Consider the following 13,142-nt stretch of genomic DNA (forward strand, 5'->3'; position numbering starts at 1 on the left):
AAGAGTTAATCTAAAATAAAACCAATGAATACTTCACCTTATATCTACGCTATTTTGGTACTGCTTCATTTGAGAAAAACCCTAACAGCAATAAACAGAATGGGCTCAAAGGCAAAGCACGAAACCAACAAAGATCTCAAACCAAATTAATTTATTGGAAATATACAAATCACTACTCATAACAGGTTTCAACGTATGAATTACATGGCATTTAAGTGTACTGCCACTTTGTACAAAAAAAAAAAAAAAAAAGGTACATAAATCTGCAGTGTAAACACCGTCAGCTTCAACATGTATGCTTCGGCAGCATCTGCCATTCTTTAACAAAAGACCTTCAGACAGTTGCAAATAACTAACAATTAAGACACCCCCTCTCAAAAGCACTAAAATCGTCAATTTAAAGAGATACACACACAGACACTCCAATCTGACTCCAAACTGTCTTGAAAAACAATGCCGCCTGGCTGGGAAACAGACACTGGAGTCATGAACTGGGGAAAAATCAACGTCGCCGCCTGTCAGGGCTCCTGCTGCGTCTTCTCCCGCCCCTAGAGGAAAGAACAGCGATCCATTAGTCACGTCGTATTACGACCTATATCATTCAATTTAATACAAGACAGATATCCACTACAAATGAAATTTGTGCGAGCGAGTGAAACGGTGCGAGTATATAAATGCAGTTTAACTGGATGAGTAACCGACTCACCTCCTCTTGCTCTTAGGAGGTCCTCTTACAAAGCACCAGTCAACGCTGATAGGTTGCCCCATCAGTTCCTGGCCATTCAGCCCTTCCATCGCTGCCTGGGCTTCTTTATAGGTCTCGTACTCCACCAGCGCATAGCCCTATGAAAAACAAGCCTCTTTATTTGCCAAGATAATGTTTCAAACAACACACGACACCCACAAAAGGGATGGTTTTCCATTGGGTTGCCTAGTTCCAGAACTGCCTCTCACATTCTTTGTCTTGAAACAGACCAAACGCAACATTTTATGCAGTAACGTGCGTCGGCTTGACCCGAGAAAAACCTGCTAGCAAAAATAAGTAATTTGACGATTGACCAAAATTGGTTTCTCTATGGCAGACAGTTTTTGTATTTTTGACATAACACTCAATATTAAATGCATTTATGCCTAATAAAGGGAATAACCTAATTACTTGAGTAAATTTACCTTTTCAGTCTATACGGCTTGAGTTTATTGAAAGTGCTTAAACAGAAAACATTAAAGATAATAAACCCTGCATTAAAAAAAAAAGCAAAAAAAAAGCAGTGGTGCTACAACCATACATTAACCTAAAGAAAATCTCTTCTCATGGAAAAATACACATTGTCGAGTGCTGAAAAACCAGAAAACATCAATATCATGTGTAACACCATCTGAACACATGGTCTTTTCATGAGGTTTCATTTAAAACACTGCCATCTGGTGGACAGAACAAATTCTGCCCATTCAGGTGTATCTGTTGTATGGGATACAATTCAGTCCTTTAATTGGGAGAAAGATTAGCAAACCTTTGTAAGGCAATGCATACGGAATGCAAGAAAACTTCCTGAGCCAATATAACCACAGCAAATTTGAAACATCAACAAAAACCTGTAATTTTAGGAACAGTTACGCCACAGAAAATAAATGGGTATTATAATGAAATATTTAAAAACAAAGGCGTTTTGGTTTTAGGACAACTTTGATGGAAGGTTTTGATCCGCTTCAAATGTTGACTACTGCTTTACATTTTAACACTGTCAGTCATTTTGACCAACAGGGATGTAAAATGTTTTTTGATCATAACTTAGACATAGCATATTGGCTTCTGCATTTGTGCAGTGAAGCTACAATGAAGGTAACGAACCATAATATGACTTAAACGCCAATCAATCTTTTGTTCGATGCTGTTATCAGTCGATGAAAAGCATATAGGCACTTCCCATTGAATAAATTGCAACACACTAAGCTTTGTTGCTTTTCTTATGAGAAAAAGTCTCAGGTTTCAAACTACAGAAATTATTTTCCAATCGCAATAGATCACTCTCAGCGTAATCTGTCAAAGTCACCAATGGTCTTCACATTTTTTTCATCACCGCCAAATTAAAACGTTTTCCGTTAATGTGATCTGTGTGATGCGTGAATGCACAGCAGTTACTATTTGAAGTGGATCAAAACTTTTGTTCAAAACTCATTGCAAACTAATTTTTGGATGCACTTCAAACGTTGACTAGTGCACTTTTGTTGCCGTTTACAGACAAGAATAAAAAAAGTAAAAATAATAAAATAAATGATGCAAATTTTAATTTACAGACATTTCACTGAATAGGAGAGGGAAAAACTTCCAGCCAACCTTAAGGTAACCGGTTCTCCTGTCCAAATTTAAATGCAGGTTTTTAATCTCTCCGTATTCTGCAAACTTATCGTGGACGTCCTCTTCCGTCGCCTCCTCATGCACACCAGTCACAAAAAGAATCCATCCTTCAACGGCTGCAACGACACCAAAAATGTTAAAAATTGCGAGTTCTATCACGAGGTCAAGTGAGAAAATTCAGATGCAATGTAGTTCTGTGAGTCACTTACATCTCTGAGGCCCAGGCTCATCTCCATCCTGTTCGACTGTGTCGTAGTCCTCTCTGACTCTAGACCTCGCTCCCTCCTCTGCCAAACAAAGCAGCAAACAACATTAGCGCTTAACACTAAACCTCCAAAACACAAGATTGGAAACGAGGTGACTTACCAGACCCGAACCCGCGACCTTTCCTTTTCTTGGCTTTCTCTTTCAACTTGTGAATGCTCTCTGTAAAGTCAAAGGAAAACAATCACTCTTACTGTGCATTCAAAAGTACGGGGTGAAATTTGTTTCATGAGAACATAAAAAAAACAGCAATTAATACGTTCTTAAATAACTAAAGCCAAAACAGGGCAGCAAACTAAAGCATAATCACAACAGCGCGCGATTCGTTTGAATTAGCTAACTATTAGCAGGCGCGCTAAGCGGACTAGGCCCGCCGGACATAAACACGAGTATTACATACATTCAGCATTAATAAATGGGTGAATACCGGCTGTGTGAAATAAATAAACTGTCTGTACACCGTTTAAATATAAATAAGAACTGTACCGTCACCATCCTCGTCCATAGGAAAGTCTTCACCTCCCGCTTCATGTAGATCCAGTACGTCCGCCATGATGCCTGATTGCGAGTGAGTGAGTGAGCGAGCGAGCGTGTGGCTGGGCGCATGCGCAGGACACTCAACGCGACGCCGCGTCTTATTCACCTTCTGTGCGTCACGTACAGGTCGAGTACTTCGCCATCTATTGTTTTGGAGGAGATACTAAGGTCGCTAATTACACAACCCAAAAAATATATATATATATATATATATATATATATATATAACAAACTTTAACCGCTTGGGAGCTGTATAAAACCATGCATGAGTGTCTTTCACTTTCAAAAATGGTAAAATGCTGTACCCTTTTCCTTGCAACCTCTGATAGGCTGTAGGTCACTTCAATTTAGACACGATTCTAAAAATGTTGCTACATTATTATTTTATTCTTTAGTCTTACTTGTATAATTGTTTTCTGTTCTTATGTCATTTTGTAAGTGTGTGTATGCCTATGCATGTAGAGCTCCTAAAAGCCTCAGCAAATTCCTTGGCAAATAAAGCTAATTCTGATTTCGATATAACCTCCACAAAACTAAATCTACTTTAAACAAGGCCCAAAATGATCCGAGTGTAAAGTTCAGTGTTTGTTTCTAACGTTGTACTCCAATAATCCCTTTATTAGGCAAATGGAGACAAGATAACCAGGACTACTTGGCTTGTAGACGCTCAACCACTCTGCAGTCTTAGATAAAGCCAATCAGTTTGTGATAGAATAACAGCTGAGCTGGACAGTGTAGACGTGTAGGTCAAAGCATATATATAATGTGACGTCTGCTAATTGTTCGTCACTACTTTTCTTCATTCAAAGTCGACTTAGTATGTACATTTTTTAGATGCCAAGGAACTCCTAATAATGAGGAACCCCATCCAATTTTTTTACACAATGTGTAAAATATATTTGGGAAAATATTTAGTTATTATACACACACACACACATATATACTGTATATGCATTATATGCATATGCATTCATTTATCTATTAAAAGTGTTTTATTTAATTTATTGAGTGCATTTTTTTAACCTTAATTTGATTTATTTATTAATTTTATACACTTATTCCCACTAACTTGATTGACTTTTCCTCAGTCCCCCTGTAAAAACTCCAGTGACATCTATGAAATTTATGAAACTCTACAACATAGATTTATTAAGGATTATTAGGATTAGGTTTCCGTTCGATTAAAAGTAGGAACATAAATAAAGAACTGTTCACTTAAATAAGAATTTGTATCGGTCATACACAGTAGATTTATCTTTCCAGTGTTTAAGCACCTGGGAGTTTGAACACCAGATAGAAAAAGACATCGAAATGTGTTTTATTAATGAATGGTCTAATGATTGGTCTAATATTAAACATTTAATATTCCCTCACATATTTTCACATAGAAGTGATCTCATCAGGTGAATTAAAGCATCACAAAATGCATAATTTGAGCACAAAGAGTAAAAAGAGATTACTGCTGAACTTTGATTCAGTCGCTTCAGTGTCAGGAAAAGCCTAAAGGTTCATCGTGTGGATGATTTCATCAGCACGGGTCACCCTTTGAACTTGTCCCAGGATTATATAAGCCCTCGGCTCTTTGGAGAACACACCATCAGCTCAAGAACCCTGGAAGCAAGGTAAGATGACAGCTACATTATATGCACGGTCATGTCAAACTCTGCGGTTGACTCTTAATGTGAATTTATGCGGATGTGACCAGAAACTGAAATTATTGTCTCTTTCTGTTCAGGAAAATCTCACTCAACCAGCAGCCATGAAATTCTCCCTCATTGCCGTCCTTGTTGTTGCTCTGGCCATCGGTGAGATTTTACACCATGTTAACTTGTGATGCTCTCAGGGTATTTTGTTTTGTAACGTGGTAACTGAGTTAGTCAAGGAGTTAAATTGCATAAACTATGACATTGTGTGCATTTTATTAGTACTTAACACTGATTTAGCTTGAGTGGCTGAGAGTAAAAACGCAAGGCTGTGTTGATCAACCAAATCTGTTCGTGTTCCAGGCTCTGAGTCGGCTTCTCTGGTCAAGAGAGACGCTCCTGCTGAGCTGGATAAGATCGCCAAGTACTTCCAGGACCTCGTGGACAGCCTGAAGAACGTTGAGGGCCCTGAGCTGGCCAACAAGGCCAAGTAAGTCCATGCACTGTGGTGGAATCATCATCTCAGCTGTGAATGATTAGCACAATGATATATTTGAATTGATTTCATTAAAAAAATCCTCTTTGGTTTGTGTTGCAGCGCTTACTTTGAGCAGAGTAGAGCCCAGTTTCAGCCCATGGTTGAGAAGCTCCAGGAGCAGCTGAAGCCCCTCTCCAGCAACATTGAAGACCACATCAAGCCTCTGGCCGCCTCCGTCCAGGCTCAGGTCGCCCCCCTCGCCGGCTTGGTCCAGAGCCAGGTTGAAGATGTCCTCAAGTTTGTGGCTGACCAGAGCAAAGCCATCCTGCCTCCTCAGTAAAACCATTGCTTAGTTCTTTTCCATTTTGACAGAATCTCTAAGTATGTATGCTGGTGTGTTTGAAATAATAAAAAAGATTAAAAACTGACCACTTTGTGCTGGATGGTTATTCAGTTGTCTTACATTGTAAGCGAACAAAGATGAAAATGTAATATATAAATAAAAAAATACATATTTATTTAGAAAACTTCACACATATTGAGAACGTATTGTACATTGTTTGTTTTAAATATAGTGGGTGATGATTTGAGGGTAGCATGTTTAATACTTTTGCTTGTTTGTTACCAAATAAGATAACTCGTGGACTGGTTGCATAAACTGCTTAGACTAGTCTTAAAAAGTCATCTTTTTTTTTTTTCTTTAAGACTGGCTATTATTTATATTTAACCACAAATTAACTATAGTTTTGCTAGACTAACCATAGATTAACCATGGATTTAGTAGTAAAAAAAGGTAGTAATGTGGTTCTACAAATGTTGATTAATGCAATAATCAAACACACACACACATACACACACACACATACACAAAAACAGTTACTACATTACCAATTCTACTATAAAAAATCATGGTTAATTTGTATAAGGGGCAAAACTGGTCTAATGTGAAAAGTGTAACTGATTAGGTAGTGTACCCTTTGTATAACCAGTTGGTCAAATATGTTTATGCAAATACGCCCAGGTGAATTTTCAGCAAGATAAAAGTGGCGATAGATAAGAATCATATCAACTGGCTTTAATATCCTACTTGAACACCAAAAAAAGTTTACTTCTCAGCTGATATTTATCCATTTGATCGATCACAATTATTGTCTGCCCTGCTGAGGTGTTGCCACGAGCAAACAGACAACAATAAATCACATGAGAAGAGTCCACAAATTTTAAAGTATGTTTGTTACATTGAACAAATTCAGTAATAAAACAGTAACTTGTAACTTGTTTTAGCATGGGCACCATTTGTGCTACTGACATAAATGATAGGCTACCTCAAAGCATATGATCATATCACAAAAACAAAGCAACCATGCAGAACACTTTAGCAATCGTATTGCAACACTTGGGTGTTCCTGAGTCTAAACTGAGTTTAATAACAGGTTTTTACAGTTCACATTTTAGAGCATTGTCAAACTAAATCATTGCATTTAAACACAGTAAAAATGCATTTAGATACAATTTACAATATAAAACAAGGAAAACTGTCTAATTACAACTGTACTAATTTAACAGAAAACTAATGTAATCAGGATTTTAAAGTTACCTTCTCATTTTCAGTTCTCAAGTTTTACTTTCATATATCCTAATTCTTAATGACAAAGACTAAAACATAATGAAACGCAATGAAACATAATTAAAACAGCATTTAATAGGCCTTGTTACCAGTGTGACTGTTTTAACCTAATTTTACTGCATTCAAATATTTTATGCACGTAAAATCAGACTCAAATACAGTTATAAGACAGTTTCGTATGAAAGAAAGTAAGAAAAACCCAAGATGTACAATGTTGTTTAGGTAAAGGCTCGATGAAATTTATGACTAAAACTAAATATCAACACATTCACATCATCTCACTGAAATCACCACACAAGCAGTTGTGCATTGATGTATTTAGATCAGATGAACAGCATTTTCAGAAAAATAAATCTGTGTATGATAATGAGCCAGGTTAATTCTGAACACAGAGGACAGTTCAGGATCTTCTGCAGTGTCGTCTTTAAAACTGATGAAGTCATCAGGTGACTGAAACCCCACAAAAATGCACAAACAGAGATTACTATTGAACTTTGATTTAATCACTCGAGTGTCAGGTAAAGCCTAAAGGTTTAGCACGTACAGATGATTTCATCAGCACAGGTCACCCTTTGAACGGGTGCAATCCCAGCATCCCAGGACTATAAAAACCCATGGGTTTTTTAGAAAACTCACCATCACAACATCAGGCCTAAGAACCCCTGGATACAAGGTAAGTTTACAGCTACATCATACCGATGATCATGTCAAACTCTGATGTTGATTCTTAATATACATTAATTATCGTTTCTTTTTGTTAAGGCAAATCTCACCTAACCTGCCACCATGAAGTTCTCCCTCATTGCAGTTCTTCTTGTTGCTCTGGCCATCGGTGAGATTTTAAACCATGTTAACTTCTGATGTTCTCAAGATATTTCGTTTATGTAATACAGTAACACAGACAGAAACTAGAACAATGCGTGTTGTGGGTATTTTATCTTATAGTACTTAACCTAATATTGTGCCCCGTAGAAACGTACAGCCTTTCACCTCATTTAGCTTGAGTGGCTGAGAGTAATGCCAATTAAGATGTAAGACTGAATCGATCAAACATCTCTGTTCGTGTTCCAGGCTCTGAGTCGGCTTCTCTGGTCAAGAGAGACGCTCCTGCTGAGCTGGAGAAGATCGCCAAGTATTTCCAGGATCTCGTGGACAAGCTGAAGAACGTTGAGGGCCCCGAGCTGGCCAACAAGGCCAAGTAAGTCCATGAGCTTCATTATCTTCTTTGTCTCTGTGAAACTAATGACAGTATTAGTGAAGGACACAATTAGTACTCAGCTGATACTCAACTTACTGATCATTATATATATACTAAAGCTTCTTTATTGGCATCAATGGGTTCCATGGAACATTTACATAGTGGAAGAAGAATTTTTAAGAACTGTTCATGTTGTGTTGCAGCGCTTACTTGGAGCAGAGTAGAGCCCAGTTTCAGCCCATGGTTGAGAAGCTCCAGGAGCAGCTGAAGCCCCTCTCCAGCAACATTGAAGACCACATCAAGCCTCTGGCCGCCTCCGTCCAGGCTCAGGTCGCCCCCCTCGCCGGCTTGGTCCAGACTCATGTTGAAGATGTCCTCAAGTTTGTGGCTGACCAGAGCAAAGCCATCCTGCCTCCTCAGTAAAACCACAGGAATCCTTCTTAGTTCTCTTCCATTTTGTTCTCTTTATGTATATTTAAAATAATAAAAAAAGTGATTTAAAGGTCAAAGTGAGACCTCCTTTTTTCTCACAAACACATGTTTGAGTTGACAAATCTGAAATTATGTAAATCAATCCTTCAGAAGGAAGAATTTTCCAAGTGCTTTAAACGTGTCCGAAAGTAAAACAGTGGGGAAAAATAAAATATATTATAGTAGTAGTATATGTGTTATTTTTATATTTTAATTTCACATCCAATGTCCAAAAATGCGAAGAATGACAAAAATGATTTCAGAGAAGACCAGGTTTGCCAATTTCTCTAACCTGCCCTATTCTTAATTTTACTACAGAATATTTTTTATGCCAAGGAATAGAGACAGCTTATAAATGCAGATATAAATACTTTAAATACAGAAACACTTATAGGTGTCATAAACTATATACTAAAGATCTGAATAACAACTCAAGCAATTTAGGTACATTTATTTCCAAATGAATGTCCACAGTTCATGTCAGTCATTTCATTCGGCAGCAGAGGGCAGTGTAAATAAATAAACTCTGCTTGTTTTCTGTGTGCGTGGAAGACGTTCATCTCAGAGCCATGAGGTAGACTATGATTTGTTGTCTTACGTGATAAAAACAACAAAATCACTAGTCTTCCACATGGCAATGGACTTCAAAATATCTCCGACTAACTACAGAGGAAGCTATTAAAAAAAAATATAAAAAAAGGCAAAAATCAAAAATCAAATATTAATCAACTAAAAGAGGCATGCATTGCCACTGTAGATATCTTTAGAAATGCACATACAAGCTCTCCAGTCAGGATTTTGCTCTTCCACCTGGCCTGGAGACTGCAGTCACTGTCCCATTTGAGCTCACATTAATGATTTTTACACATCTGTCAGATGTTTCAAGTCACTGTGAAGCAATAATTTGGTCGTTTGTCTGCTCACATCCCTAGTACCATGTAATATCTGGTGAAGGTCACACAGGCGTGAGGGACACGCTCTGAGTCCGCATGACCTTCTCCTTGTACAGCGAGATAAATAAACTACAGCAAGCTTTTCATGCACGTCAGCCTTCAAAAAGCACATTTTTGTATCTCTCTTTGAAATTCAACGCCTTTCAGGGGGTATATCTGTAAAATGGTGTTTATTCCAAAGCAAAATTGCATCATTTGACAAAAAACGAATAAAGGAAATCACTTTTATTCATAGAGGATTACCAGTAAAACAGTGTTGAATGTCTTAAAAAGATATAAAAATATTTTATTTTCCTCTTTCAAAAATTGATAAAAACTTACCAGAATGATGTACAAGCACATACAAATCAACGATTGTCCTTTTTCTGTCTCATTAATCTACTTTTCCTTGGTCCATATGCTCTGAAACATTCATTCTAAGACTAGCTGGTGACCTATAAGGATGGATAAAAAAATGGAAAAATTAAAATATAGCAGATGATTCAAGGCAGCAGAATTAATGTCAAATAAAGCGTACACTAAGGTATGTCCCGACCGTCACAATAACTTCAAAATAAAATAAAACACTTGGTACTCACCACGAACGGCCATTGTGCGTCTCTCACAGGGATCAGTTTATAGTTGAAAGGGCTTGCCTTTGACGAAAAAGAAAGAAAAATAGGCAAAGAAAAGGAAGAAAAAATAAGGCTCCCGCTGATAATTGGAGTCTCTGCAGCACTTGAAAATAAAACAGAGGCCAGATGAATGGAGTACTGCTACAAACTCCAAGGTGCTTTAGCTGAAAATTGGGAAACAAGGCTACAGGTTTGCTTTGGAAAGACTATAGGAGCAACGCTTCCCGAGGAGTCTCATCTCTTGAAAAAACGTCCGGTCCTGAAGGGCCCCGGGTGCAAAGAAAGCTCTGCATCTCTGGTCAGTGGTGGATACTAATGGGTAGGTTTTGCAGACATGGGTTATGTTTTTTACTCAAAGCTGACAGACAGACACCCCCCCTGCACACAGGTGCTATTCAAGGATATTGTGTAAAAATGACGTCAAGCAAATTTACTTGAAAATCTTTTCAGCGTAAAAGTCCCGCCCTCTCTTTCCACTGTATATAAGTTCATCTGTTCTATAGGGTGGCGTCTTCTTTAAAGCGTTTTCTTTCACAAGTGTGCATTTGATATCCGTAACAGTTTTTAAGTATTATTTATGCCATTTAGTGCGTGTTTGTTTTTCTAACATACCTGTGCATCAGATGCATTTAGTCAAATCTATACAGTAATGCAAAGAGCGCAGATGAATGTGAAGACGGCCGGTGCAGCACGCAGAGCTTTGCCTCAGCAACAATGAAGCGCTGGCCTTGGTGACAGTTGCTAGGCGATGGAGGAAATACAATGGCCTCCTTAGAAACCAAAGGCTGTTTTTGGGCTAAAAGGAGCAGTGCAAAGCAAATAAACTTGATGTACTGAACTAAACAGTGATGGAGATCATCTTCTGTGCGAATTTAGTAAAACTCTTTTGGATAATAATTTTAACTGTTAAAATAAATGTCATTTTCATCTACTATATATGTATAAAATAGGTGTAAATCTTTAATATTTCTTCATGAGCAAGATTATTATTATAAGATGCCACTTTGGGCTAACTAACTGCAATAATTTTAATATACCATCGAATTTGAATCTACTTTGAATCTACTGGAAAATCTACTGTAATGTAATATTAATAATAATAATACACAAGTGGAAAAATAGACGATTTTAGATAGATAGATAGATAGATAGTGATTCATTAATTATATGATGAAAAATATTGATAGTTCAACTTTTTATAGTATATTTATTGTCTCTCTCTCTCTCTCTCTCTCTCTCTCTCTCTATATATATATATATATATATATATTTATTCATCAATTTATTATATATATATATATATATATATATATATATATATATATATATATATATATATATATATATATATATATATATATATACAGTGCATGCAGCAATTTTTTTGTTCTTTTTTTTGAACCATAGTTATTCAACTTAACTTATGCGGTAAAGACGTGCAATTTTCTAAGGGAAATGCGTAGCAATTAGAAGACCATTCTTTCATTAAGTTGAGGTCAGCCCATTAACGGCGGAGAAAAAAGAAACGCATAAGGCAAGTTTGACGCACCCCAGTGAGTTTTAGACAGGTCTTCACAATGGGACCTGCAGCAAAATGTAAATTACACTAAATTGCTCTAATACACATCCAGTGGTCCTGAGAGGCACAGTGGGTCTTTTATGCCCATGACTGATGGGTTCAGCTACAAAGTAGAGGTGAATTAGAGAACAGACTTGAAAACAGTAGAGAGCCAGCGGTTGAGCGAGAGGCAGGCAGTGAAGGATTGTTCTTTTGTACTGACAGAGGAGGCAGGTGCACTTCACGAGACGCTGAGAAAGACAACGACTGGCTCGCTGGGATGTGCGTTTCCAAGATTAAAAAGGACAATTAAATTAATTGTATTCTTCTGGACCCGCTCACCTCCCCCTTCCGCATTTCCTTCTTAATTAGGAAATTAAAATGAGACTGAATTATTAAACTCGGCCACACCTTTTTATTAAAATGTTCCTTTGCCATTCAGCAAAATTAACCATCATTTAGAAAAGAGCAACAATGGGATTGTTATGGCTTTTTGGACATGCAAGTGCAAAAATGTGTCATGTTTTTTTTTGTAAATATCCTGGTTTATGAATATAATAATTACAAGGGTCACGTACAATTCAGAACTGAAGAACTGAAGTCCATTCGCTTTTCACACTTCTATCATCAAAGTTGGTTACGCTCCTTTACGCTTTGTTAATATAACATAAATGAAATGAAATAAAATAGCGGGTTTTCTATGATTTTGCACAAAATATTGCGATATTATGATTATCCTGATCAGAAGACAAAAAAAACTATCAAGTGTTAAAGGGATACTCCACCCCAAAGTAAACGTTTGGTCATTAATCACCCCCGTGTCAATCCAAACCCGTAAAAGCTTCTTTCACACTTGGCGTCTTTTCTGGCAAGAAAAAGTTGACTAGCGTGCATTTTCGGAAAAAAAATAAAATGCTGGCAGCGTCTGTTATAAAAAAGCAGCCGAGGGCGTCTTCTGTTGCTATAGCAACGGCTGCGATGGTAGCCTGGCGCGCTTTGCAGCAGAAACATCAAAAAAGCATAAAAAGTTGGCTCTTGTTTTGGCTTTTGAAGATTCACAACAACGTTTGTGGATGGGGAAGGAGCTGCACAAAAAGACGGCGATAGTGATGAGAATATTTTTTGTATGCAAAGAAAACTATATATATATATATATATATATGTGTGTGTGTGTGTGTGTGTGTGTGTGTGTGTGTGTGTATACATTTTAATATAATTTTAAATGTTATGTAGAAGGTTCTGTAACTGTAATAACTAGAAAAGCATGTTAAAAAAGTATGTACCGTAGTGTGTATAAAAATCTAAAAATAAACACCTTTTACTTTTTATTATTAAACATTTGGCCATGTTTTAGTCATTTCAATCTTCGCCACTTTGCACTAATTCATTCATCTTGTTTTAGATGATTTTAATTTGTCGCCAGGATTTAACTGTAATCTGGAA

The 13,142-nt window shown here is 37.2% G+C and overlaps 3 protein-coding genes and 1 long non-coding RNA gene across 6 annotated transcripts; 2 read left to right on the top strand and 2 right to left on the bottom strand.

The window, feature by feature from the left end:
* Window positions 1-136: 136 nt before the first annotated feature.
* rbm8a (RNA binding motif protein 8A) lies at window positions 137-3,227 on the bottom strand. The gene is made up of 6 exons (XM_043262108.1): window positions 3,107-3,227; window positions 2,723-2,782; window positions 2,566-2,643; window positions 2,336-2,472; window positions 707-843; window positions 137-548 (listed from the first exon to the last, which is right to left on the bottom strand). The coding sequence occupies exons 1-6, from the start codon at window positions 3,171-3,173 to the stop codon at window positions 503-505; spliced, it is 525 nt and encodes a 174-aa protein (XP_043118043.1). The 5' UTR covers window positions 3,174-3,227; the 3' UTR covers window positions 137-502.
* Window positions 3,228-4,689: 1,462 nt separating this feature from the next.
* LOC122360014 (type-4 ice-structuring protein LS-12-like) lies at window positions 4,690-5,706 on the top strand. Its single transcript, XM_043260294.1, has 4 exons — window positions 4,690-4,779; window positions 4,893-4,962; window positions 5,164-5,290; window positions 5,399-5,706. Exons 2-4 carry the CDS (start codon window positions 4,917-4,919, stop codon window positions 5,616-5,618), a joined length of 393 nt encoding a protein of 130 aa, XP_043116229.1. The 5' UTR covers window positions 4,690-4,779; window positions 4,893-4,916; the 3' UTR covers window positions 5,619-5,706.
* Window positions 5,707-7,510: 1,804 nt separating this feature from the next.
* On the top strand, window positions 7,511-8,612 carry LOC122360015 (type-4 ice-structuring protein LS-12-like). Its single transcript, XM_043260295.1, has 4 exons — window positions 7,511-7,578; window positions 7,668-7,737; window positions 7,977-8,103; window positions 8,307-8,612. Exons 2-4 carry the CDS (start codon window positions 7,692-7,694, stop codon window positions 8,524-8,526), a joined length of 393 nt encoding a protein of 130 aa, XP_043116230.1. The 5' UTR covers window positions 7,511-7,578; window positions 7,668-7,691; the 3' UTR covers window positions 8,527-8,612.
* On the bottom strand, window positions 8,004-10,527 carry LOC122360016. Of its 3 annotated transcripts, none has more exons than XR_006252755.1 (4): window positions 10,106-10,523; window positions 9,849-9,961; window positions 8,314-8,518; window positions 8,004-8,144 (listed from the first exon to the last, which is right to left on the bottom strand). It is a non-coding gene; the product is annotated as an uncharacterized LOC122360016 (long non-coding RNA). The 3 variants fall into 3 exon arrangements; XR_006252754.1 differs by having other exon boundaries at window positions 8,314-8,515; window positions 10,106-10,520; XR_006252756.1 differs by lacking the exon at window positions 8,004-8,144 and having other exon boundaries at window positions 8,430-8,566; window positions 10,106-10,527.
* Between the last annotated feature and the right edge of the window lie 2,615 nt (window positions 10,528-13,142).

Source organism: Puntigrus tetrazona, chromosome 16 (genome assembly GCF_018831695.1).
Source record: "Puntigrus tetrazona isolate hp1 chromosome 16, ASM1883169v1, whole genome shotgun sequence".
NCBI classification, from domain to species: Eukaryota; Metazoa; Chordata; class Actinopteri; order Cypriniformes; family Cyprinidae; genus Puntigrus; species Puntigrus tetrazona.

Excerpts from the sequence above, each read along its gene's own strand:
- rbm8a (XM_043262108.1), bottom strand. The coding sequence starts at position 3,173 with ATGGCGGACGTACTGGATCTACATGAAGCGGGAGGTGAAGACTTTCCT. Across the intron at positions 2,644-2,722 it reads AGGTCGCGGGTTCGGGTCTG|AGGAGGGAGCGAGGTCTAGA; the intron begins GTAAGTCACCTC and ends TTTGTTTGGCAG. Across the intron at positions 2,473-2,565 it reads TGAGCCTGGGCCTCAGAGAT|CCGTTGAAGGATGGATTCTT; the intron begins GTAAGTGACTCA and ends GTGTCGTTGCAG.
- LOC122360014 (XM_043260294.1), top strand. The coding sequence starts at position 4,917 with ATGAAATTCTCCCTCATTGCCGTCCTTGTTGTTGCTCTGGCCATCG. Across the intron at positions 4,963-5,163 it reads TGTTGTTGCTCTGGCCATCG|GCTCTGAGTCGGCTTCTCTG; the intron begins GTGAGATTTTAC and ends TTCGTGTTCCAG. Across the intron at positions 5,291-5,398 it reads GAGCTGGCCAACAAGGCCAA|CGCTTACTTTGAGCAGAGTA; the intron begins GTAAGTCCATGC and ends TTTGTGTTGCAG.
- LOC122360015 (XM_043260295.1), top strand. The coding sequence starts at position 7,692 with ATGAAGTTCTCCCTCATTGCAGTTCTTCTTGTTGCTCTGGCCATCG. Across the intron at positions 7,738-7,976 it reads TCTTGTTGCTCTGGCCATCG|GCTCTGAGTCGGCTTCTCTG; the intron begins GTGAGATTTTAA and ends TTCGTGTTCCAG. Across the intron at positions 8,104-8,306 it reads GAGCTGGCCAACAAGGCCAA|CGCTTACTTGGAGCAGAGTA; the intron begins GTAAGTCCATGA and ends GTTGTGTTGCAG.